This window comes from Varroa jacobsoni, unplaced genomic scaffold, assembly GCF_002532875.2.
Source record: "Varroa jacobsoni isolate VJ856 unplaced genomic scaffold, vjacob_1.0 scaffold_233, whole genome shotgun sequence".
NCBI classification, from domain to species: Eukaryota; Metazoa; Arthropoda; class Arachnida; order Mesostigmata; family Varroidae; genus Varroa; species Varroa jacobsoni.
The window spans coordinates 292,954-320,774 of NW_019213135.1; the positions used below are offsets into that span (position 1 = coordinate 292,954).

At 39.9% G+C, this 27,821-nt stretch overlaps 4 protein-coding genes across 5 annotated transcripts in view; 3 read left to right on the forward strand and 1 right to left on the reverse strand.

Annotated features, from left to right (window-relative positions):
* Nucleotides 1–15,841, forward strand: LOC147753780 (gamma-aminobutyric acid receptor-associated protein-like 2). Its single transcript, XM_022855869.2, has 4 exons — nucleotides 1–133; nucleotides 10,112–10,167; nucleotides 12,417–12,592; nucleotides 13,761–15,841. Exons 1-4 carry the CDS (start codon nucleotides 70–72, stop codon nucleotides 13,873–13,875), a joined length of 411 nt encoding a protein of 136 aa, XP_022711604.1. The 5' UTR covers nucleotides 1–69; the 3' UTR covers nucleotides 13,876–15,841.
* LOC111273869 (glucose dehydrogenase [FAD, quinone]) lies at nucleotides 105–27,684 on the forward strand. Its single transcript, XM_022855868.2, has 4 exons — nucleotides 105–133; nucleotides 10,112–10,167; nucleotides 17,848–17,913; nucleotides 24,171–27,684. Exon 4 carries the CDS (start codon nucleotides 24,452–24,454, stop codon nucleotides 26,444–26,446), a length of 1,995 nt encoding a protein of 664 aa, XP_022711603.1. The 5' UTR covers nucleotides 105–133; nucleotides 10,112–10,167; nucleotides 17,848–17,913; nucleotides 24,171–24,451; the 3' UTR covers nucleotides 26,447–27,684.
* The window catches only part of LOC111273871 (Succinyl-coenzyme A synthetase beta subunit, ADP-forming), a 76,629-nt gene continuing 48,924 nt past the window's right edge, over nucleotides 117–27,821 (forward strand). Inside the window, exon 1 of the mRNA XM_086973656.1 lies at nucleotides 117–133. The gene's annotated coding sequence lies outside the window, so the exon portion shown is untranslated. The remainder of the gene's footprint in view (nucleotides 134–27,821) is intronic.
* LOC111273870 (uncharacterized) overlaps nucleotides 15,204–27,821 on the reverse strand; it is a 37,530-nt gene continuing 24,912 nt past the window's right edge. For both annotated transcript variants that reach the window (XM_022855875.2, XM_022855872.2), the window contains one exon: nucleotides 15,204–17,109. In XM_022855875.2, the coding sequence (XP_022711610.1) occupies nucleotides 16,886–17,109 (224 nt within the window). In that variant the 3' untranslated portion in view covers nucleotides 15,204–16,885. The remainder of the gene's footprint in view (nucleotides 17,110–27,821) is intronic.

Sequence of the window (27,821 nt, forward strand, 5' to 3'; positions counted from 1 at the left end):
CGTAGCGAACAGTAGCTATCTACGAGTGGTTCTTTTTGTTCAAACGACTAAAGTGACGATACCGTAAATATGTTTCGAAGAAAAATTAAGGATTCTGGCGTCAAGTTCAGGTTCAAGATACAGCAGACTGAAGGTAGGTAAATATTTTAGAAGGAAAAAAGCTGTATTTATATGAACGATTCGAGCTGAAGGTTTCAAGTTGGTTAATAATGAATAGAGGATTATACGTGAACGTATTCGAGGCATAGGTTGGCCCATGCTGGGGCCGAGCATGTTACGTATTCTCCGTTTCAGATTGCCAGTATAACTGAACGGGTCAACATGATTAGAAAATTTTACTGAATAGGACCCTTCTTATAAACACCGAAACTGTACAGTACTGTAAATTAATGAACCTTGTAATTATCACGCATGCTTAGGGGTCGGTACGTAGAGGACGGAAGCATACATATTATCGCTATTTTTCTGATGCGAAAGTGAAAAGCACTTAACAATCGGATCGGTTCGTTGTGGCCTTTGCTGGTCCTCAGTTTAGCCTAGCTTTCTTCCTCTGTGCACGTGCCATCGAGTATTTTTGGCCTGTGGCTCTCACAAACTAAGCGTCATACTCGTTCAGATACGCGTCCACCAACGAGGCTGGAGCTGAATATAAAGCGTTGATTCGTGTCGTAATATTGCCAAGTGACCCTATTGCTGTATAAATTTTAAGCCAGCATACGCTATACAAATATCCTGTGCCTAAGGTATGTACACTTTTCGTACGTTCCTTCAACGCCTTCAGTACATTTATCTATTAAGCTCAAATATTGATAATTTAAGTAAGAACATTGTGATTCGGATACAATCAAACAGTTGAGAATTGACTCTGGATTGGCATGCCATCTATAGATGAGTTTTAATTAGGTTGTACAATTAATGTGTGAATGATAATGTGTCACGGAAGTTAGTACCCTGAAGTCCAAGTACGTTGCTTTGTAGTAAGTTTCTATCAGCTCTTTGGGTTCTGCATCATTGTAGCTTTGTTAGGCAGCAAGTTTTACCAGCTCTAAATTAGTCCGCTTCCTTGTATTATCCTTTATGCTCGGTAAGGGACAGTAAGGATGTCTATATATTAGGTCTATAAATTCGACACAGTAAGGTTCAGGATCGATTATACTTTGAAAAGAAAAATCTCGCTTACCTGGGATAGGGAAACCCAAGAGTCCATCAAGGACTCACAGCTTGACCCCATAAACGACGTGGGCTCAATCGCGTGTGCTTCGGAATGCTTCTTCGGAAAAATTCGGAGTGTCCGAATTGGCGTAGTTCATACCTCTCCGAGAACATTACGTCGAAAATGAAGCACGATTTGTACGATAGATATAACGTATAGAACATGGCCAGCGACTCTCATGTCAGATGTGAAGTACGAAGTGTAATATATTAGGGATCTACGAATAAGAATAGATTGTGTACACTACTGGGAGAAGTCTTCGACAGATCGGATGAAGCTCGGGAAACCGACCGATACATACAAGCTCTCCTTTTAATAATTGGAAATAAATAAATTTGGAAGTTTCCACCATTAACCTGTGCATATATATCACTTACGGACTATAAGCAAAGATGTAGCAACTATAGACCTTGTTAAAGAAAAGTACCGATAACTACTACTATTATTATAGGTATGAGAAACCCCTAAAATGGAACTGCTGTTACTTTTGCTTCAACGCTACTGAAGTAGGCTGTCGACTTGCTTGAAAGGGTAGAACTGTAATTCTAAAGAGAAAACTCGCCTAAACTCTAACAACGAAGCCTAGTATATAATAAGTGATGACCTTATATACTCCCCTCTTTGAAGCTACTTTCCAGCAGCAGTGGCCATTAAGTAACTATAACTTCATGTTCCCAAAAAAGTCGCTGACAGCCACTAAATTTTTTGTAGGTTTCATTAAACATTCAGAGCCGGAATTTACTCGTTTATGGGTTCTAGAAATTGTGTACATTCAAACATGTAGAAATAGTTGCAAGTTAGCAATTGTGTGGTCCAGATCTGTTGCTCCGTATCTGCCAGAGGTATTTCGATTGATTTGCTTGTTGTTAATGGTTGTTAATATCGCTTGGTGTCAAGTTATTGGCTTTGTGCTATCACGGAGCATAATGTGAGACAACATTGTCTGTTGCAGGCTGTACAAACAACATAATAGAAGACTTCCATCTATGTAATGATTTGCATCATTCACAAGCTAAGATATAGGTCTACAAGGGCATCGTTATTTCCCCCTCCCCCTCCCCCTCCCCCAGGTTTTTCTTTAAGGATGACGAGTTTTCACTGTAATTTTATTCCGAAGTCATGCAAAGCACAAAACAGGTCCTAATTAACCTACACGAACAAAGCACGCTGATAAACTGTGATGTTTTATGTAAAAAAAAAAGGCTCCGTCCGCTCCTTAGAAAAGGTTTCGTCTTTGCTTTCAGCCATGCAGCATATACTTGGTGACCTGAATAGCGATGCAGCTCGTACACCATATACGAGCCCTATCTCTACCAGGCCTTGACGTGTCAAACCAAGTTACGTTCACCTACCACCTTGTGCACCTTAGAATTCCTAATTTGTCGTTTTATTCCTTTCTTACCAAGGATTCACTGTATGACTATTGCGCTCTGTCGTGTCTGGATAAATTATTACTCCGTCTCTTGGTGAAAACCTACCGCAGATCAAGATACACAAACATTCAAGAACTAATATGAACTGTTACTTTATTTTGTAAGGTGCCTACGTATAAGTGTGTATATATATGAATTCTGCTAAGATATTGCAAGCGACATTCATTAGGGTAAGCGGGGTAAACCTTCACTCTCAATCTATTTTTTTTGTTGTTTTTACTGCCGGAAGTTTCTTGCGTCGTACTTATTGCGTGTAATATAATTTGCATTTGTATCTAACAGCATCTGTATAGGCACGTATCGCATTTATTGATGGCAGACGATAAATGTCGTTGCCGTTGTGCGAGCCATATTTAGCTTCAAGCAAGCGTCTTGTCCGGCATCTAACGAAGAAATTCAAGAAGAGAATATTGTTTTCATCTTCGGGACGTAAACTATCTTAGAAACTCAAGCCGTGTTGCTGTTCCGTAGCGACGAGCGTAACTTGAAAATCCGAGTCTTGCGTTCGTAATGGTGAACTATGCAAGATATTGATCGATCTTATATGCGTGTGGTAATATTAGGTTACGTATAAGGTAATCACCTCAATTTGTGTGTACATCATTAAAATACAACTGAATTATACCCACACGCGTTATGTACAGGCACTCTCGATTGCACCGTGTGACAAAGGCATAAAGTCAGATGCGACAAAATAACTGGTGAACAGAAATCAGTAAAGCTTTGCTTCCATTCGATGAAGAGCAATTCTACATGTTGAAGTTTATTCAATAAACAACTTATGCTGACTGTCCAGTTCAGCAGGTGTGCTCATTCTGGAAAACTATGCACAGGTATTGTTCTATATGCCAAAGAGCATTTCACAATCGATTGATGCTTATCTAGAAAGTTACGACTAGAACAATGTATTCTTGAAATGCTGATATTGAGTACAGGCATAATCGTTAGCAAAACTGAAATACGCACAAGGGAAAGCCTTAATGAGTATGTCGTCCTGCTTGTTTTTTGTTGTAGGTACTCCTTGAAGGTTTTGCCATCAGATCTGATATCTCGTCGATGTATTATCGAGACAAATCTTTCTAATAAATAGATAACGTCAAAATCACTACCAGCCTGAGTAACTCACATTCACACTTATTCAAGAATCCCACATCGAATATTCCTTTATAAAGCGCTTGCATATAACACCACCCTATCCTATAGTCGTATGCTTATATCAACCTCTGTTAATTATCTTCTAGCTAAAACTGTTCGACTGGCAAGCTGACAAATTGACACAACCACAAGGATCAGTTGGGTCCTATTTTATACTTGGTTATAAAAACTGTACCTATTTCAGCCCCTCCTGGTTTTTTGAAGAGTTCTATTATCTTATTACTCGAGCGATAATCTTCACGTTCGACCCACACTCTACACCCGTGGTATAAAAACGACCTGATTTACGAATAGAAATCCTTTTTTCAATGTTTCATGTCGGCGCGCCTCGAAACTTCCTCTGATAGTTAAATGTACATCACTGATCTACTTTAAAATGAAAACGTTGAAGCGCCGAAACGTAGGGCTCTGAGTGATGTTTTTGTCGACGCTGAAATATTAAAGCAAGCGTAACTGTAAGTAAATGTCTTTACTCGAGTAACCTTTGTAGGAGAGACAATTTTGATTGAGAACCTACCCTTTGTGACGTGAGGATATTTTATGTATATATTTCTTTATAGATCTATGTATGTAGGTTTGTTCTTGTTTGCCCTGCTTCGTGCACTGAATTTTGTGTTGGAGATTTCAATGTTAGAGGAGACAACGTTGCGAGATAACGTTCACTTGTTATGCGTCCTGTTATCTAGTACGATACAAAGGTAGTTGAATTTTGCTCTCTGTATTATTTGGATTAGTCTTGATAAGATAAATTAAAACAGTTTTATATTAACCGACGGAGTAATACTGACAATCCTGAGCGGACATTGGAATACGGTAATTCTTTGCACAACAGATGATACTAAATGCAGCTAATACCTGCTTAACCTGTAAGGTAGAAGGACCTGCGATTTTCAGCCTAATATATAAATCGATTGATGCAATTATCTATAAATATCCTATTCATTAAGTACAAAAATTACTTAGATTGTTAGTATCTGAGCGTAGCCAAAGTAATTTACCCATTAAAATATTGCTTATCTTCGTATTTTAAATGGAACGAGTCCAAATAGCTGGCGTTTTTGCATTACGAAAAATCTAGTAAGGGAAGTCTTCTTTACTGACCCGTTAATCTGGGTTACAACGCGCACATAGGGCTGTCTCTTTTCTTTCCTTTAACATAATGTACAATGCAGAGTATTAGCAGTGTATCCAACAAGGGGATCCCACGATTGACTAGAAACAGCCGAAAATCTATGCTCGAGTTCCTACAAAGATGTGAACGTACTCATATTCATTCTAATGTAAATACGAATAAACGAATGTTTATGTGTATACAACGGTTTGTAAACACTATATGGGAAATTAGTGAAAACATGTTTCAAGACAATACGTATAAAGTTCGTGTGAAAAAGGAAGCATTTTCTCTGTGCTTAGGACATGCTCGGCAGACTATTGACGACTTTATTGGGAATAATGTCTAAAGCTGCCAAAAATGCAAACGTGAAACAGTAACTAGTAATAAATTGTTAAAATTATCCAAAAGTATTAAAAAAAATAAATAAAAATATGAAAGAAACTGATAAATATGAAACAAATTTATGTCTGAGTTTGGCGTAGACTGTCCATGGTACGTTGCATTTAGATTCATAGTTCGAAATATAACGCACGCAAGGAAAAGTTGGTGTTCTGCGTGAAAAAAAGCTACTAGATGTGATTTGAACGATACGTAAACGTGGGGTTCGAGTAGCGACATTCTACGCCCTCTCTTGGTAGTCTATAGTATCCTTCGTTTGAGAGGAACGATAACATTTAGATGAGCACATTAAACAAGCATTATTTTACTCTTAGTCCAAAAGAAACCCACCTGTAATACATTTCAATCGGCGTAATCTTGGCTAAATTGGCGAATTAACAGTATTCAAAAAATAATCATAATAACATAATAAGTAAACAAACTACCGATGCCAACGGATGTTTACTATGGTCCACAACTTATGTTATTTAGAAAATAAAAAAAAAAGTCCAAAGTATTTAACAACATCAGGTGCAATAAATGTCTAAAAGCAACCATTCCTAGTTAGGCAATGATACCAGATAGTTCGCAGCTAGCCTATCGCATAGGAGGATGTGGATCGTCACAACAATCGCAATAAACACAATAAATAGTTCCTGAGTCCTGCACTGGAAAACGTATGTGATTAGAGTGTCATCCTGCACAGATAGAGACATATCCTTTCCGTATCTATGTACGTCATCGCATCTCGACAAGGAAGACCTCGTCGAAGAGGCTTAGTTAACATACAGCAGCTTATGCATACTGTGGTGTTCAGTGCTCGTGCAAATAATTACCTCAGAACAGCCATTGGGCAAATGGTGGTCGCTAAATAGATATGATTATCTAGGCCAGCATTTTTTTTTTGCATTTTACCCAAACATTTATGAGCTACGGACAAGCGAGATCATTAGCGATCTTTTTACTCCAGAATCGTCGTTTCTCCAGAAACGTTTTCCAAAATATGCTAAAAGCAAATTACATCACTACACCGAACCCGTTATGCATAGTACGTGACTCACCCGTTGGCGCAGTATGAGTTAGGGCTGAGTCGACATTCGTAGTGGGGCAGCTGAATTTGGGGTCACACAAGATGGGCAAGGCCTTAAAATCAGGCGATAAGTAGATACACTTCGATTCTAGCTAGTAGTTAGCCGTCTGAAGTAACGTTCAACGACATGGAACTGAACGGCAAACTCAGGAATTTACCTTTTACACATGAAACAGGATTATCGATGATTTATTTCATCAAAACCTATATTAGGGTACGAATCATATATATGGGCATATATGCATACACATGTAAATGTCCAGTTAAACAAAGGAGTCGTATGCTGTGGCTTACGTGCAGGACTGCCTCAAAAAGAGATCGTGATGATTCCATCGCTGCAGCGTACATGGATGCATTGCGTTTTTTGGGTAATTACGGACCCCAGTCGTAATTACTCTTAAATCATTTTGTGCACTAGAATTATGTCCACGATAGTTACGCAGGTATCGGTAAGTCGGGTAGCCGATCGGCTAAGGGGGTGCAGTCCTCTTTTCCCAAATCAAATCAAATTCTTCGATGTGCTGATATTTGCGCTATTTAAAAGCCAATGTGATATTCCAAAAGTTCTAATATATATATCTAGTTGAAAGCGCCCGCGCGTGGCTACTGAGCAAAGTTCGGCCTGAAACACATAACAAGATTTTTTTTTATACAAATAAAATATATTTTCATATTAGTATAAAACGCAATATTGGCGACGAAATAACATCAATCTGTGTGAAACATCCTAAAGAAAAAAATACATCATTAAGCATTGCAGGCTAACTTATACGTAAAACGACTTCGATATTTGGCACGATTCTCAATTAAACTTATAGGAATTATAGGATTATAGGAGCTGCACAAATACCGTTTGCTTAGATTAGTAGGACTCGAAAAAAATTTCCTATCTAAAACACGGTGACGCTTTAGTTACGTAGGTAGGGCCTGCGTCAAATACAGAAAACTCACAAAAGAGATTGCTATTTTTACAGAAAAAGTGCTCTAGAAGAATGAGTTATCTACCGAGGAAATTTCCGACAGCGTATCAAGGACAGGCACTCGTAACAGCTGAAAGATGCGACAGAGACGTATCAATGAAAAGCGGAAAAATTACAGGGGAACCGTATAACACAGTTTCCATAAGGGTTAAAAGACACACTAGCAGGATAAAAGGCAACCAGAAAATAGGCCAAATTAGAACTTTGAACGCGCAGCCTGCGATCGATGTTCGACAAGCAACGCGCGCGCCCCAATTAATATAGAATAAGAAATAGTCATAAATGGGAAAAAAATTTCAACGGGCCAGACATATCGACGGAGCAGTGATTATATACGTGAATTTATCTTTTCTTACTGTTATATACCCGCATGTCGATAAAAACTGTCAGACAAGCAAATTACAAAACTAACAGGGATATATTCACTTTATAAATTAGATGATGGCCTATAGACAGCATCTGAGAACTTTTTTTCTTGTAGAAAAGAAATCAATGGATATTTCCTATACTTGTGACAACAGAGATGAAAAACAGGCAAACTAGAATCTAAATCAATAGAGGAAAACAAGTATCTACTATGTCGATTACTCCATAGATAAGTACGTCTCTTCGTATAGGTGAAGCTATAGCGTCGGTTTTTCTTTTGTCTGTTCATAGAACTGTCGAATAAGATAGCGGAACTGTTGTATGGTGAAAGTAGCTGGATAGTGTTCGGTCGAACATGACTAAGTTCACATACCTTTGGGGATAGGCTAAAGCACACAGAAAATCAGGATAATAGATACAAAGTACAGAAAAAAAGGTACGAAGGCTGGCACGACTAAGATTTAAGTCTGGAGTAAATCAGCAAGCCTATATATAGACAGTTACCGCTTGGATCACCGAATGTTATATTGAATCTTTATGCAGCACATCGGTATTAACCACTGACAGAAGAGTGGCGAAAACATTTTGTGACATAGACCATGGCCCACACAAATTAACCAAAACGAGTCAAATGGGCCAAAAAAAACTATGAGTATGATGTTAGCTGTAATATTCAGCTGTAATTCCATATCGAAGCGATGTTGTTAACAAACAAAAAAGACAAATACTCTGTTATCTAAACAGCGTATGAAGTAAGGACCAACAAAGAAGGTTTATGTAAGTTTCTAAGCAATCATTTGATATAGCTTTGAGCTTAAAATCACATCTGATTTAAGCGTACTGTAATTCTACTTACCATTTGCAAATGGATCATTTCAATGAAATCAGACTTGCAGCAACTAGAAGCTCATTGTATCTGATCAGATTGTTGTCCCCTTATGGCTTGAAGGACCGTTGATTCTCAGTACAGATCCATCACTACGGTGTATTAAAGAAAAATGGCCCTGAACTAACCCAAACGTATCTAAACGCCCCGTTACACTTTATTCATAGCTGAAGAATTGTAGAGTGTCCGTGTCTTAATCCAGCTATGAAATTAGTTATCGAAAATCACGCAAACACGAAGGTGTCCCGATCACCACGATTTAGTAAATAGTCAATCAAATCAGCTGGAAACTACTGTCCTTTAGAATAATTAATTTCGAAAAATTAGAAAAAAGGGAGACGAAGTGACAAATACAGCAATTTAGTGACTAAAATTATTTGTAATAGACGAAGGGGTCACTCGACGACACGTACACGGGATACTTTGCACTAGAGTAATGAAATGCACTTCATAGAAGACACTTCGAGACACACAAGAAGGTAATGATGTAACACAAATACTTGTGACTAACACCGATCTCAGGGGAAGCTGCGCAAGTTACACTATGAACACTTCGAGTCCGTCCTATGAAGTACCTAGTACACTACTGACAAGCCTGCATTATCGACTGCCCTGATTCATTTAGAGATCGGCGTCTATGGGTATATATATTCCCTGTTGAAATGGTACGCTTCTTCTGGAAATATTTACGAGGACAACTTGTAATTTTATCTGGGACGAAAATAAAGCAAAAACTCAGTAAACCCACCCATTTCCCAGCATAAAATAGTCCATGCCATTATTGCAAAAAAATTACTGATGCTTAAATAAAGTTGTACATAAAGTATTGAGAGAGTGAAAAAGTTCATTTGTTTAATGGGAAGATTGTCAACTTCCAACAGAGATGCTTCTACGAAGAATGATATGTAGTAGACTAACGATAATTCATAACCTAGAAGAAATTGACGAAGACCAGAGGTGGATTAAACAAAGGCCGCATTTATGACGACCGAACCAGGAAATAGTCTATCGGAATTTTATAAAAATCATATAGGAAAAATACTTAAATAAGATAATTGGTTCATCGGAATAAAGGAACACCACCGAACATACATTCTAAAACGAAAAATTCAACCATTCTATTTATCAGATGTATTCCACTATATGACCTTAAGTCACTATAGTGAAGCAGTAAAATGAATTCAATTATCGAGACGCACGCCGAGCTGCACGTCGACCATAAAAATCTCAAAATTAGTCACAGAACCTTTGATCTAATTATGTTATCCCTAAATAATTACTGAGTAGCATTTTCTCGAACCAAGGCTACCGTTCTTTCCTACAGGATACTGACTCTTTTGCTAGCTATTAGAATGATTTAATATTTAAGTTAATAGTAATGATCAGAATTTAAGGTTTCTAAGTTTGCTGGTTGCGGCAATGGTCAGTTGTTGCGGAGGTCGCAACAACTGACCATTGCTCATCGTTAATCCCTCACAAGATTATGAAATTTTCAGAGCAACGGATAGAAGAATCGAAGGCAATCCTTGACAAGTACCCACATCGGCTTCCGGTAAGCAAATATTGATATTTCTATATCCACTTGAAGTTTTGATACGTGTTTAACTAAAAGATATTCAACTGTGAACGGTTAGCGACCACAAAGGCACATATTCATTTCGGTCCATTCATGTCGGTCCAGCTCTCATCTAGCTGAAGCTCACTGATTTTTCCTAATTTGTTATCAAGCTCGAAAGTATATTAAACCATTGCTAAGCCATCACATTTTGCGTATGAAATGCGTTCAAGCTTGTCCAGCAGTAAGTTTGTTAATAGCAAAAAAAAATAGGCTTATGGATCTGGCTACCAAAAACTGTTTTAAACTTGGATGGGATATTTACGACGATATTTACCCCGAAGGCATCTTACTTCGGGCTAGTTCCATACGTCGACATCACAATTGACGTCTTATTGAACGATACGGTAATCGCATAACTAATGTGAAGTCTATAATGGATGCTTTACGTTGGGAGCAACACGAGCGCAATATACGCAAGCAGACCTTCATTGAGTCTGTCATCACATGTAAGCTACACTTGAGTTAACTTCAATGCAGGACCATCGAGCGCCTAATGAACTTGCCTTATTACTTAAGAATCACTTATGGTTTAATTTGTTTCTTCAGCGAGATTCAATTAAGGGTTAGACTTTTGTGCTAAAAAAATATGGCGTGTTGAATCGTCGCGTAATAGCGGTGCAGGTTGGACAGTATTTGTAAAGTTACGGCACAAATTAGATTGCAAATAGAACAAGTCACACCGAATGATCAGGCCAATAGAAATACCTGGAGCAGCTCCACTGAAAAACATAATTGTACCTTCCGCAAGATGAAAAGGTGCCGCCGGCAGTGTTTTTTTTTTTTTTTTTTTTTTTTAAATAGAATTTGTTCTTTCAGTTGTGAACCTTATATGTGCCTTATATTCGGCGGTATACATCTTCTTGTGTTAAATGTATGGTATTTACAATCTGCGTATATTGTGGCATATCATGTTTTTCATTCTTGTCGGAGAATAGCGTTGGCGTACAGATACCATCCTGTTTGATTTACTAAATCGTATTGAAATAATAAACTAGAACTACAATTGATCTATAATAGCTGACTGAGTTTCATACTGGTTCACCTAGCCTAAATTCTATTGTTTAATTCGGTAACTTCCTTAAATAGGACCAACATCATAATAAAGTTAGCGGTCCCCAATGAATATGCCTCTTCGCCTTATGACCTCCTTTGTGTCATACTTCGTCTATGCCTCTGTTCTCATCGTTACATTCGAGACTAGAGAATATTATCCTACTTTGCTGTGTTTATCTTTCTGCTGCTACAGTAGACGTTTTTCATTAGTTTTTATTATTACCCGCTCTGTTGGTAGAAATCGCATACGCTGCAGACACTATCGCTGCCTTGCCCATAGGGACCAACGAGTTCTAAGCGCTCGACCGGTAGTTATAGGGCGAGACACCCCTCGAAATGCTGCGTCTCTGCCGACCTAGCAAGCACTTGATTTCTACAAACTGGCTCTTGACCTGAACCGAGCTAACGTCGATAGTAAGAAGTCTCATTAGAAGTACAAACGAAAAGTTTGAATATTGCCGCGCATATACTACTAACAACTAGTACATTGTCGTATCATTCTAAACACGAGCTGAAAAGGGACACAATGCATTTCTATTCCATGTACTGTTCTGATTAACGAGAGTTATACGCGTTACGTATTCTTGCCGTTTTGATGAATCGCGTGGGTCGGTATATCGGTGGTGAGCTAATGATTCGCTAATTCGGTTTCTTGTTGTTTCACTCAACAAAATCAAATGCATTCTCTACACTTGATAACTGGTTAACTTGTGGTAGTTACGCCATCTAAGTTGAATCTAAGCTAGCAAATTGTGTGAGCCTGCAAGCGTTACACCGGCGCACTCGAAGGCGCTTCTATCGTAGTTCGTCCAACAGTTAACATTCGATCTACGTACACAATTGATATACTCATAGCTCGTCATCCGAGAAAAAACCGTCGCTGCCACTAAGTGGATTACTCTTGCCCCCTATAGGCAACCATTACGAATAGCACGACGTACAATGTTAAACATTCTATGTGTATCTTAAGCTATAATATTAGGCAAATCCAGATGATGAATTACAAGTTATTATCTGGCATACGAGTAACCTTCTTCATGCGACCCTAGCGACATAAGCACGGTGCGCACGCAAAGCATAAATAGGACGGTAACGGTGCGAAGCGCATATTTGGGTTTGTTGCAGAGCAGGTGATCGTGGAACGGGCGTCGAACTCACACCAAGTACCGGCGATAGATAAGCAAAAATTCCTTGTGCCAGATGACATTTCCGTTGCTCAGTTTATGTGGATCGTTCGACGCAGGATCGCCCTCAGTCCGGAGCGGGCTCTCTTCCTATTTGTCGGAAGAGTTATGCCGCAGACGAGGTTAGCATCTTTAATCGCATCAATGTATCTGTGTTGGCCTCCTTATACCGTCTGACGACTTGGATACGATTACGCTCTCTGATCATATCTGCCTTCTAGATACCTCTAATTGTCTGACTTCATGACAAGATATGTTGTAGCATTAATTCAAACTATTGTTTAAGCCTGTAAGTTCGGAACTTTAGGATTGCGTCATTCAGCGGGATGACTGTTTATTCTAGATGTCTCTATGGGCCCGACCGCTAAAATGAGCTAACTCGATTCCAAGTCTACTACTGGCGGTGAGCATTGCTTCATCGACCTTGTATCTATATTTCGCGTGTATCACAAGGCATCAATCAGTATGCTACTCCTATTCCAGGAACTAAAACTACTATATTTATGCCCTTTGCACTCGCTCGAAGAACGGATACTGGGGTAACCAACTTCTCCACCAGCCCAGTCGATGCAGACGATTCTCGTCTTCGTGTGAATCCTTTTGTCGGAACAGATTTCGTAATAGGGGAACCCATAGAAAAATTTTACAGAGATATTCAAGATATCCGCAAAAGGGACACAAGAGCTCGCGTTGAATTAGAGTCGAAACCGGCAGGCCATGTAGGCCAATCTATTACTAATCCTATTCGGAAAAAAGCTTTGTCTGGCTAACAAACGCCAAGCAAAAACACCACTTCGATTAACTGAAGATGAAACCACTACACGTACGCGACTATTCAAGTTTGATTAACGGAAATACTGTAGTTTTATAAGCAGCTTATAACTTACTCTTTGCCGTAGCTTTACTGCAACTATCACTGTGCACTATCACAGAATGCGATATGACGCAGTGATAGTTATATTAGCTACGGTTTTGAATGCGGCCTTCGTTTTAGCGGTTCATCTGCTTCGTACTTTTGTAAACACTGCGGCCGATCGCTATATAACGAGCATATATTTTCCGTAATGCGTGTTTTTGTTTGGTTTAGAGATTTGCGGCGTCAGGGGCTAAAGATCAGTCGGATACGCTGAAGATCTCAAGGCTTGCGTTGAGTGTACACGTATACCCCTATAAATATGTAGAAGCATCTATTGCAAATGACTGAAATAGAACGTGGTATAAAGGGAGGTAGATACACGGAGCCACAAACTTATGTTTGCGATTTTTTGCTTCTGTTTGCTTGTGTTTCAGCATGAGCATGGGAGAACTCTACTCACAGTATAAGGACCCAGACGGTTTTCTTTATCTGACGTATAGCGGAGAAAACACATTTGGCTCAAAAGCATCACTCCAATCTATGCTCTGATCAAGGTCTTACCAATTGAAGGACCGCTGCATAAAGGAGCCGCGACACCGACGCGAATGGTTTTACATAAACATAAAAATGACTGAAAAAGAGACCTCTAAGGTATCTGTGGTCTGCTTTTAATTTTAGTTCGTAGCATATTCGTGAAGCCAACTCTAAAATGGCCTCCACTGTAAAAACTTTTGATAAACCTACGCTGGTGGGAAATGGCCTTGTATCCATCAACTAACCCAACTGAATGTAAGAAAAGTTCGGGTTCCTTGGAAAAACATCGGGCAACAACTTAAATAATGCATTGACAACAAGAATATCAAATATAAATAACTTCTACATATTGTGCAGCATACGAAATGTAAAGTACTTAGAATGTGCCGTTACTACCTGAAACTTAACGGCTGACATTAGAAAGAGGCACTCGCTTGCCAGCGACAACAGAGAAAACATTGTACATATCGTTCTGCAGTGATTGCGTGTACTCACTCACTTACTTGACATTGACCGGTCAAGATGTTCCCCTCTTCAAATTCTCAATGAAACGTTGGCTCCATTTACAATAGAATGGACCAGATAGATCGTAGCGAAATGGAGCAATGACATCGGCCCCCATCAAATAAATTATGTGAGTTACGAAGTTGACGAACTAAATTAGAAATTTTGTTATTATAGTTAGTGAAAAAGCGACGTATGTCTATTTTGCCGAAAGCTACCAAGCGCACAAAGGTATTGAAAGTATCTACGCCATACAAAAGCAATGTTTGTGATCGCATTTTGAAATTTGAAAGGACCGCTGACGACGGCGTGTTTCAGGCGCATCATAAGGCAAATAGCACTGCCGAATGTGGCCTTGCCAACAACTCAGATAGCCAATACAATTTACTAGAACGAACCGTTAGTAAACTTCAGATACTTTTTACCAATGTGTCCAAGCTTGTGTATACCGTAGCTCGTTTAAAACCAGGCATTAACGTTAGTGGCTATTACTGCTACTGTCCTAGATTTTATAATGCTTTGTCATAGTTTAGTAGCGCAGGCAGGCCACATAAAAAGAAACCAAGTAAAGCCTAACCACGTAATTTAGAACAAAAGAAGGCTAGACCGTTGTAATATTGCAGTTAACGCATCACCGGAACGGGGCGTGTGACAGCGTATTGGACCTAGGTTCGGCACAATTTAGCACTGTTTCTAGAAGTGAACTTTGAACGAAATCGCTTTAAGCCCACATGTTAAAGTAAATTTTCATTAAGAAACATTTTCTCAAACACAGGACGTGCCGATGATACACGTCTGCTCTGTTTTTCTCTAATACGAGTTACTACCACTTTGATGTAAAAAAAAAAAAAAAAAATATGGATTAAGTGGTGTATTAGATCGCCGGCGATTTAGCAGCGTGATAACACTACTAGTCATTGTAGATGAATTGAGATGATTATTACTCACCATTTGTGTCGGCGATGGCGACCGTATCTGGGCTCGGCTGGGTTTGACGCCCGTCATTTTCCGGGTCCTCCGCGCCACGGCTATCGCCATCGCTAGCTTGTTCAACTTTGCTGTGAACAATATAAGGCATTTTGAACGTATTAGAACCTGCGGTTAAATTCTAACTTGAGCATGTTTATAATAAAATGCAGTAACCGCAGCTAACTCTCTATAATCAGCCTAATTACTCATTACGCTAGCCGAACACACGAATCATTTAGGTAAATTACAATATTCTAACCAGAACAAATCGACTGGATGAACAAACGCTTGTATAAGGTCAATTATAATTATCTATCCACAGTTAAGAAACTCTGTCGTTTCAACGTACAACATAACAAATGTCAGCATATATATATATATATATATATATCTAATAATTAAATTCGAGTTAACTTCGTGTTGAAATGGGACCATGTATGACACAATGATTGTCGACTCCAGACTATCTTAAACAGTAATATAAACAACAGATAATTAATACAAACAACCTATATCTTTTTTTTTTCTCTCTATATAAGAACGTGACATGCCATATGTGTAGTAATATGGGTCAGTTTTTCTTCCAATTGATTTTATCTAGTTGAGAAAATTATTTCTAATTAATTATTCTAATGGTCAGGGAGGCAAAGACACGTCTTTTTCTAGTTCTAGTTACTTCCAGAGGACGATGTTTTATAACAACACAGACCTTCCCTTAACTACTCCGCGAATATTTCCCTATCCATTATGTCTCAATAACGTTCAATATATGACAGATTAGTAATAATGGCTTGCTCATATTTCCTCTACGTTAGATAGACGCTGCTGCGGACAAAGAAATGCGCCTACAAATGTCCAAAATATATAGGCAATGCCGTAAGCACGTTTTTACGTGGAAACTGACGCGATCCTTGGCTGTTCGCTAGTTCACTGAACTATTCATGTATCACATCATGCACACATTATTCTACAACTCACTTGGCCAATAGAAGACTGAACTCTTTTACAGCCACCGAGAATGTTAGCAGACAGGTTGAATTGGAAGCGCCAGGCTGAATGTCAAGCGGAACTACTTGCCCATGAACGAGAGACCATTTTTTTTCTACATAACTGACTCACCGGCAGTGATTTGATGAGCAGATTGATAAGCTTACGCTCCATTGTAAATGATAGCTTGGTAACATAGTTTCTTCAAGCGGTACTTTATTCATTAGCAAACCCCCTGATGACAAAGCGGCTTCATCTACGTCATGACAAGAATAAGAATACACTCAAAAGCCTTCGTCCTATCAGATGGGTATCTGTGACCATTTTATGGTGACCTGCTATCATTAGTACGCTACATCGTATATCGGTCACATGAGAAAATTATCAACTACTCGATCGGTTGGTTGTCTTTGCTCCCGATGGTCTTGTGAAATCTACCAAAATAAAGTGTTTTTTTTTTAACATACATTTTTTTGTTGCGACTCGTTCATCAATCATTTGTCGTGCTCACAACGACATGAACTAAAACAAGTTAGGAGAAAAATGATGTGATTTGCCGTACATGCTAATACCTGATGCGTTTCAAGGCGTTGTTCCCTAGCGTCGCGCCGATATTGTTAATAAGACGAGATGTTGATTTTTCTTTTTTCATATATGTGTAAAAGTAGAGTACGTTTCTTTGAGAGAAGCCTGATACGATCGAGGGCGGTATTGAAGGTCCGAACGGTGGTGGGGGTAGCTCTCCGTTGACAACCATTCGCTCGATTTCACCAGACGGAATCCATAGACCTGCGTAGTGAAGACAAAGAGAAAGGCATTTTTCTTAGCAATGTTAGAGGCGGCATGTCTGATTTGATCTACAACGATCTTTTCAACGCGCTGTTACACAGAACCTCAATAGCATGGGGCAAACTTCGTGGACCTTTTCAGAATAATGCATGACTATGGTTTTGCCAATAGTCACAAACCCACCTTTCTTATGAGGCATTAATTCAGTGAACGTCTATAACCTGTTGCTGTCTATAATATATATACTCTACATTAACCTACATGTGGACTAGGACTAGCAGGGTGGGAATTATGGTGCTAGTGGTTTTTTTTTTGTTGATTGCATAGCAAAATTGCGTCAGTGGATGGTCTTAAAGAAAGACGGAACAGCGCGATCTGGTACGGAAACTCTTTTCTAAAAAAGGTCATAGAAAATTGATCCTTATTTAGTTTTCTCGATAATTTTAGTTTTTTAGCATACGAAACGGTATTGAATCAAAGACTTTCTTGGCATGATGGTTAGCTGTGATTTCCGCTTGCCTGCTATGTTTTCCTATTATCTATGTACCCTTGTATCTCAATTGACGCCATCAACATGCTAACCCTAATCATTTATTTGTAAACACTGTTGCATCGACAATGTCGTGCGGTTTCATATGGCTATTTATGTTTTTTCTGTAAACAGTGGATGGCCAATTCGTATCGCTTAACAGATTTGCTTTGCAGATTGAAGGTTATTCTGTAAATTTGGCTTTTCAGGCGTGCTTCGACAAAAAGTTAACCGCAGCCTCGATGAAGGATTCCTGCACAGAAGCATAATGAAACGTATGAAATCGTCTCCTTGGAAAAATCGTAATTTCCGAAAATGCGCACAAGCAAGATTTTTGCCGGAAAAATGTCATGGACTGAGTTCGGCGTACTGAAAGACTGTTATATACTAGCAAATGCTTGAGAAAAATGAGACAGCAAGCGAGCCTATACAGCAGAAAAGGCCCCGTAGACAAGGGAAGGTGATTCTCTTCCTGACAATGTTAGGCCATACGTGACAAAAGGTCCTTGAAGCTATTTTGCGATGAACGGTTTTTTGTAGCTGCAATACGCCTCAGACCCTGTACTGAGGAAATATCAACTTTTAGCATCAATGAAATTTACGACAGTGAACTTGGCCGCGAGACGATCTCAAAGAATGGTCAGACGAACTTTTTAATACCGAAAATTTCTGACAATATCGAATCAATGAGTCCATTGAGGGACGGGGAAATTTTGCAGCATAACGCCAAATACATAACTAAAATGTAACTAACCGTCAGAACTTAATGCTGCATTATAATATGTATGCTCGTATTTTCTTACGTAAGTATTTAACTAAAAGTTGTAACCCTTGCGTACGACCTCTATGTGCTGCTCGAACTGATTACGGTCTAGGTAGCACCATTTTGGTATCGGGACAAAAAGTGTGAATACGTTCGTACAATGAATTGGACACAAAAAAGATAAGTACAAACCTGTTCAGCTTCGTAGAACAAATTCTCACAAAATAAATCCTACCAAAGTAGAGTGGATTCAATCATTGAAAATTCGTCGAAGAGCTAGTTAGCGAAGCGATCAGCTGGTAAAGCCAAAGGCCGCGCTAAAGAATCTTCGCTGAAGTTAAGTGCTACCAAAGGCCAAGTGAAGACAATCTCTTTCGAGAGGCAAATTGAAGTAATAATCGCCGCGCGCAGGTTCTATATTGGCCGCAATATCTATTTCTACGATTTTAGAGATAAAATGGTTATCATATGGATTTCAAATTAGATGCTTCCACGCTAAAAGTAGGGAGATATTGATTTAGCGAGTTAGTGTACCCGAACCAATTCAACTTTTCAATTAACGCCAATAGAAAATAGATCTTCTTCGTGGCGTAAGTACTGTTTTGACTTTCGCGTCTGATCCTTACGAACGATCTGGTTCTATAGTGAGCAAACATTCATGTTAGTTCCTTCTAGTTCTTTATTCTAGAACTTTGTTTTGCTTCCGATTCTATCGAAACGGATACTGATTTGGTGTGAGTTGTCCTTGGAATAGTCAATTTTTAACTTAAATGTTGTTTAAATCAGCAAACACGCACGCTGAAGCGGCACTGTGCTTATATAACCGAAAACAAACTTTTGATTATTCTGCCGTTACTATAAAAACATAATAGTTGTGTACCAAACTTATGTACAAGCGCCAGAAACAGGCGGTAAGGGTAGCTCGCGATCACATAGCGGATTCGGACATCAACAAAGACGACGCGGATCCATCTGATTCAATCATTGTTCTTAGCTTAAATGTACGAGCAGCACATAATTCTGATAGCAGCCATTAACAATTTTTTCAAGTATTCGTCACAAAATTATCGCTTGTGACAAATTACCGCATTGTTCAATGGTACCTGTCTGTATCAGCGGACGCAATTCCCAGTCATCAAAAGTGACATAGTAATGAACTTACTAAGTCATAATTAACACCGAGTTGGCTCGGTACTGCTTAACGTCAGAAAGGTACAGTTCATCAGCAAACGTTCCCCCCAGTTGCGAGAGAATGCGACTGGCTTCTATTGTAATAGATGCTGTCGTAACGTTGCGTGGTTATATACAAGCGCGTGCACTGTAATTTTTTTTGCGATAGAACGTGTCGTACGATCGATTCCAAATACAACAAAATCAATGCCGCTAAGTGTCTGGCCGATAAAGGAACCCTGGATTACCAAGATACTAGCAACACTTTTCTTTGTTCCGGCCATATAAAAGTCTGCGAGGTTCGGGAAAGAATGAGGGTGTTGGGGATTACAAGGAACTCACGAAGTTTTTATTTGTCGCGTGAAAGAATCGTCCTGGCCATTCTATTTCCGTGATCGTTATCTATGATTTCGGCAATTCATGCGACTATTGCTTTTTTCTCCCTGTCGCATAATATCTTGCGCCATAATCCATAGTACATGTCTTAGCGTCAAGCTACATGGAAAATATCACTTTCTCTTTGTTTTTTAGTTTTTTTTTTATTAACAGACAAAAGCACAAAAGCGATCCCGAAAGCTAAATGGAGAACGGTAGCCACGTTTAGCGGAAACGCTTCCTTTTTCAGTTGTAAACAAGATATACTTTATCTAAATGTTTGTGACCGTTCGACGTACACTTTGAAGTAGAACTCGGATTATCATAGTCGGGTCTGACCGATATAATTTTATTTATATGGAAGACATCGAGGGCAATAACGGACGAAAATCTGGTTAAGTGACGTCGTTGCTTTCACGCGAACGACGTCCGCCCGCATGGGGTCAGAAGTGGTAAAACACTCAACCTTTTTAAAACAACAAAAAACTTAAATGTCTATGCAAATCAAAATCTAGCTATACTATTTTTACTCTATAACTTTTCAAATACTGAACGTACATGCAAAAACAATTCTCTGAGATTAGAAAGACGTACTACGAATATCAGCCGATCTAGCATATCGGATGGCTTTCAGAGAAAGGTGCTGTTTGAACAGAAAAGCACTAATTAGATAGCTTTTCGAAAATATTGACCCTCAACTTTCTATTTGGTGTTGGGAAGTATGTAGATGCGCGTAGCTTCGTTGTCGTGACTGCCGATGGCCAATGATGACTGTGTAACTGGCGAAACAATCGAATTTAATTACCCTAGGTTCTTGGTAAAATGCCCTGGTTACACAGGCCTTAAGTTCGACACCTACTTTTTGCTAGATGAAGAACAGACTGTTACTGATCGCAGTCCGAGCGCAAAGTGTTTCGCGCATTTCTTAGTATTTATATGAAACAACAACAACAACGATTTCCTCCCTCTATTAGACTTTGTTAATGGCCATCTTCGGTCACCCTGCATACGATTGACTTCCGGTGTGACCTGTTTGAGGCGTGAGCTTAGCCTAAATCATACCTTTCTATTTGTGCACAGATATTACAAGTGGAATCTCACTGTATAGACATGGATCTTTACTAACCGGTTGCTCCACAGCATCTAGACGTGTTCGAACTTTAAGCTGAGGCCGACATAGAAAACAGCTCTGCTTGAAGGCTAGATTGGGCCTACTTTTTTTTAAAGGAGGCGCATTTCAGTGGGGAACCTATAAAGCACTCGTATTCGAATTATTGTTGACTCGATACCTTGACAATCATTTTAAGTACCGCAGCTCTGACTTTTCATCTGTCTCAGTTGTGCAGCGTACCGAGAACATTTTCGTCAAAATTGGTCCACTGAATTTGCAATCTCACGCTAACTGCTGTGCTTATCTCGCATTCGACCTGTTACAGTGTACCACCATACAATGTTTGTGCACATAGTAACAATGAATTAAACTGGCCATCCTGCCGTCAGCAGTCACACACACGGTGGGTTAACGTCTTTCATTCCACTTTTGGTACCATCAATAGGCATGCTATTTAAATCTGTTTAGGAAACATGGAAGCGGATCATTCCAGTGTTTCCTAGGTTAATGAACCTGATGAAGCCTAAACTTAATGGAGCACAATAAACATTTTGATACTAAAACTTTCCACTGCGTAATTGAATTCTAAATGAAAGCCATTGCTTGCTCAATGAAGCCATTTTTACATCAACGATTTGGCCATCGTTGACTACGTGAATCGGTGATTGGGTAACAAAACTAGTTTATTTTAGTTCTATCAACATCCTATTATCCTGGAGCTACGATATTTTCGACTGCAGTAACTTCTGATTCACGCCGATTGCTCCTTCACAATTCTACCGACGGTTTCTGGTTCGATCGATAGTAATTTTTATTATTTAATTTTTTTTTTTTGTTTTTCGCTCGGTCTGTGCCAACCGTGAGACGCCGCCCTGCGTTTATGCTGCGAGCATGAATTACATACAGATGAGTATCTATTTATGTTTTCCGTGTTTTGTGACCAGTACTAAACCGTTAAGTATTAGTTCAGACGGTTGGCTCGCCGCACGAAGCCGACACAGTATATGCCCCCATGCCATCACGTATCGCTAAATCTATCTCTATACGTACGTGATCGATTTCTATATATATATATATATATATATATAGCGCTGTGTACACTAGCGAATAATAAAAAATAGCTTATTTTCAAAGCCTGACGTAATCGGCATCGTCATATTACGTTATTTAGCTTAAGTATCCACAAGTATAATGAAAGTATTTTACAGTAACTTTGCGGTGTTTATCGTCTTGGCGTACTTTAATAACGTTATAAAAAAAATTCTACTACACCGAATTTATTGCAAAAGTGTCTTAGCCACAGCAGTGACAGTTACGGATAACACCTAAATTTAGCAGGGATCAACTAGAATGATATAATTTTCAATAGAATGATTGGCAAACCTCTGCAGGCCAATTATTTTTGAATCCGTCTGCACCGACGGCGTATCGGTAAATCTTTATTTATTTGAATTTGCAGTCTGATGTAGATCTGAGGTCTGAATAAATAAATATTCAAACTCTAACGATGCGATAACAAAAATCGTACGTACGCATTAATTAAAGTTGATAACTGTTCGGTCGTTCTATCTGACGGCTTTAGTTGTAACGGCGATATCAGTCTTTGCAACAGTTTTACATATATATTGTTGCAGTATAATTTTTATTACCTTTCCATCCGCTAATGCAATGCCTTTTCAATTAAGCCTGTTTACTTAATGAATTCTATTCAAAAGATCGTTTATGTTCTTCATTATAACGATCGCTTACTGAAAAATAGGATCATCTATTCTTCATAACAAAATGATCTGGTAACGCGGACTGGGTCTACATGGGCCGAAACTGAGAACAGTTCGATAAGTAAGCTATCTTGATCTGTCCTTCTTAAAGGGGATCGTAACAACATACTAATATTCTTCAATAGCCGCATCTTTCAGCTAATAGACTACTCGTGGCTAGAAAATAGTTGTATTTCAAACTCAGCCAAAGAAGGGAAAACAGTATGGAGAAATCGATGAAATAGCCACGATTGGATCTGGGTTATCGTCTACAGTATAAAAGCTGGCGTCCTAGCAAAGACCCTGCTGGACCGAAACGTCCATTTTATTGAACGTATGTCGCTGCTGGGGGGAAGCTATCAGCTGCCATTTTCACTGCGCGTCGTATCGACTGCTTGAAATACCGCTCCCAGTATGTTCTACGCCGTGGCGCTATTCAGACTGCAAGTTCGTCCCGGAGTCGGATACTTGTTTCACGATCTGATTGCCCGGCTTTGGACAGCATCAAATGATGATACTTTAACAGCACCGCTTATCGTTTTTTGTTGCTATGTCTGACCCTCGATCATTTCAAAATTGACATAACACTGTGAATAGCCGCAGGCATTATAGACCGCTTTCCCGTACTCATCAGATGTGCACTAAAAATACATCGCCGTAGCATTTTCTTATCGTAATTGCGTGGAATCATTGTAAAACATCTGCTACTACCGATTAGACGCTTTTTAAATTGGCCCATCCATCAGTCTCTGATCGTTTTCTTCCGTGCCCTTCTCCCCCAGGAAGTGCTACCCGACAACCGCCTTAAAACGCATTTTTCGTGTCTGTCATTTTGAAACCAACTGCTGTCTATGCTGTCTAATACGTTTGAATCGCGCGCGCGCGCGCACACACACACACACACATATACAAAAAACTAACCGTGATCGCGCATTCTTGAGCATTAACTTTTTGATAGAAAAGGAAGTTTCGAGCACCGATCCTTTCTTTCTTTCTTTCTTCGCATTATGTCGACGCAATTTAACGACACGGAAACGATACGGCGACGCGGGTTTCTACGACTAACCAATATGAAGAGGCGCAAATGCCTGCTCGCTGACATTGTTGCGACTTCCATATTGCCATTGCAATATTGCAGCCAAACCTATTTCTCCCTCTCCTTTCATTACGCGGCATGCACTCGCCCAAATGGTAGCACTTCAATCCTAGTCGACCCGGTACGCTTAATTTAGTAGTTAGATCCTGCAACATTAAGTCAGACGGGTGTAAAACGGACCCGTTGGGTCGAGGCAGTTGTGTTTGCCCATACTGTGCATGGTATAATGTTCGGTTGTTTTGCTTATTTCTGTGCAGCAGCGATGTGCAGTGTACAACGGAATATTAAGTGGGAGTGATGGAGAACACGTAGCCGTCATGTTAAGGATCTCTATAACCAGTTGAACCAAGGCTTAAGTTAGTGGAGTACAACAATGGAGCGTACATGAAATGACGACCGATCAAATAGAGCGAAGCATGCGGGATAACTTAACAGACAACAAGGACGAATAACTTTGCTACTAAATATAACGACAACTCGACCTCTCGTATCTAACGCCTGCTAACGTCTTAATCGGTGAAGTTCGACAAAAGCCTATGCTATGTCTTCAGTATTTTATACCGTAATTGATCACGTCGTCTACCCAATAAATCATGCATTGTTCTACGCCTTCAACGGAATCACTGAGCTCTTCTATCATGCGGGTCTCGGAGGTATGGGTCGTTACTATATTCCATTTATACACATGGCATTCTTATCTGTATTTATTACTCGGCCGGAAATTCGAGATTACAACACCAAGCGGATTCCCATTGAGACCAATCACAAACTCTTGAGGGCGTCATATGACTTCATCATTGTAGGAGGCGGAACGGCCGGCTGTCTAGCGGCCAACCGGCTTTCACGGCATTATACGGTTCTTCTTGTTCACGGACCAGGCGCACTGCCAAATATCCTAACGCGAGTTCCTCTTTTGAATGCATTGAATCAGGCCGAGCCTTCGCATGATTTCCGCTATGTGGCTGAACCTTCAGACATCAATCTACAATGGAAGACGCACGCCATTACCTATAACAGCGGCAAAACATTGGGAGGATCAGCAATTTTAAGCGCCCACGTGTATTCAATGGGCCGAAAGGCGGATTTCGACGAATGGATTCAAGTCTATGGAGCAACTGGTTTCGATTATGACACCTTAGGAAAGTATGCAAAGAGGCACACAAAAGCTCAGGGCACAGTGACGGGGCTTCCATTGTACGGAACTTCAGGCGAGCTACATGTCGATCACGCAGATACCCCAAATTACTACATGAAATATAAACAGTCATTTCTGAAAGCAGCTGCATATGTAACTGGCACACAGATCGTTCGCGATCATAATGAAGAGCTCCTGGGCTTTGGGAGTGCAACGCATGCCGTAGAGAAGCACACCGGGTTCACAAGTACTCCGGTCAGGGCATTTCTTGAGCCGATTGCCTATGACGAGGACCGTCGAAACAGGCTGCATATCATTCTTGAGTCAATGGTCGAACGAGTAGGTATAATTAAGAGGCATGACGGTAAGCTTGCCGCTCGAGGAGTCATAGTTAAAATGAAAAATAGAGCGAGGCGATACTTTTTCGCCCATAAAAAAGTCATTTTAGCGGCAGGTGCCGTTCGTACGCCACAAATACTCATGCTTTCTGGCATTGGACCTCTGGACGAACTCACCAAATGGAATCTTCCGCTTCTTCTGCATCGAGAAGGGGTCGGTCGAAATTTACACGACCATTATGACCTAGGTACAGCGCTAGTTGTGTTTCCAAAGGGCAAAGGCTTTGTAGATGTTGCCTTCAGTGATCTGGTGCAGTTTTTTCTAACTGGAACAGGTGCAATAAAAAACCCATACGCTGTTAATGCACTAGGATTTTTCCGAAGCAAGAACACCTCCTACTCAACATGTATTACTCAGGAGACGTGTCAACCCGATTTCGAAATTCTCGTTCATACATGTGCCCCCAACCATCCTGCGGGAGGTTCAACCCTACGCGCAGCTTACATTACGACGTCCGACTTGAACAAATACTTTATTAACCAGAATGGCGGAAGTCTTTTAACACCCAAGGAAGCGATTCTGTTCACGCCGACAATACTACACCCAGTTACCCGAGGGCGCATTAAGCTTCGTGATTTTGATATTGATTCTAACCCGCGAATCTTTTTGAACGTTCTTAGCAATGAGCGCGACCTTCAAATGGCCGCCGAGCTATATTTAACTGCTCGCAAAATTGGAATTCTCGCCTACGCTAAGCTTGGCGGTAAATGGATGGATGTGCGACAAGAAGGCTGTCACGGTCCTGAAGACTCGTTTAGGTACGCACGTTGCGCCGTTCAGCACTTTCTTAAGACGGCTTGGCATCTTGGCGGAACAGCTCGAATAGGTCAACCTCACGATCCGTTTGCAGTGGTAGATACCCATTTGAATGTAATCGGAGTCGACAATTTAGCAGTCATTGACGCCTCCGTAATACCAGCCCCTGTCAGCGGTCATATGCTCGCCACGATCGCATCGATAGCCGAGAAGTTCTGCGACGAAGTGCATAGAGGAATCGCATAGGGAACAATTACTGGTTTACATTTTCGTAAACGAAAAGAAAATACTACATCCGCTGACGAGATGCTGTTTAGGGGCTACTTCAGCAATCGATGGGAAATTGCTGCTTGAATAAAATGAAGTTCGATATGCTCAGAAAATACATCTCTCTCGAGCCAAACCCGTAACAAAGAAATCGCGGTTAACGAATCACCCGCACTCACTCCTCGCCTATACGGGTAAACTTGCCAAATTAACTAGTATTATTTATAAAACTATCTCTATCCTTTATTGATTAATTCCAACGCTTAGCAACGCAGTTCTAAATAACTTCAGTTGCCCTGCTGCTTTAATTCGTTGCCTCATCCAAGCCAAGCACCTATTAAACAGATCGATCAATGATCAGGCATTTGCGACGTCGAATTTATACCAGCATTGTTACAGGGTCCTCAGTCAGGATGCCTACCCGCCATAAGTTAATAGTGTGACGTTCGACAAAAGCTGAAGATGTTTTTTTCTTCTGATCGGCCCTATATTCTGAATTGAACTACTCGTTGCCTTGGTAGTTCAATTTAGTTAAATATAACTAAATACGGTTGAATTTTGCAAGCTGTTATACCTGCCTGTAACTGTTTGTGGTAAAACGCGTTACAAATTATTTGTTCGCCTCCCTGACCCCTCGCTAGAAGTACAAGTCTAGACTGTATAGCTCCTTCATGTTCATATCAGAAGAATTTATGTTGGCTTCAGAAGCTTCAGTAGCGCCAGCTACTGAAGCCAACATAAATTAAATTTTAATCGCATTGATATGATAGTAATGTTTCTACTAAATTAAGAGCAGGTAGTTTTGTCAGGCACGAGCTCATATTCAAGAAATGTCTTCATTACCAAGAAAAATTGATTATCTGATCACGCCACAGTTCTGCTAAGACGCAAATACATCTGTGATATTGTTGTATTTGTTATAAATTTGTTTTATTGTTGCTTCAGATATCGGATTAGTGCTACACACGAAAATGGAAGGTAATTTTATTAATATTTATTGCATCGAAACAATATTCCAAAGATTACATGTTATCCAGTATTCTTCTTTGATAAGAAACATCGATCGGCGTCAGAAACCGGCTGAGACAGTGGTAATTGTAACTGTAGGTCGAGCGAGACGAATAATTGTAGACTAATTTAATAGAGCTAATAAACATAAATTAATTGTAATAAAAAAAAAGTCGGCCTTTTCATTCGTGCGTTTGTGCTAACGCAAGGGTCGATCGTATATAGCTGTCAACTGAATACCGATAAACCAATACATACGATCAACAGTTGGAAGATCGACTGACTTATACTTCTTCTCAAGCCCAAACAATTCATATCGCATTGTATCTAACGTCTTTAAACGCGC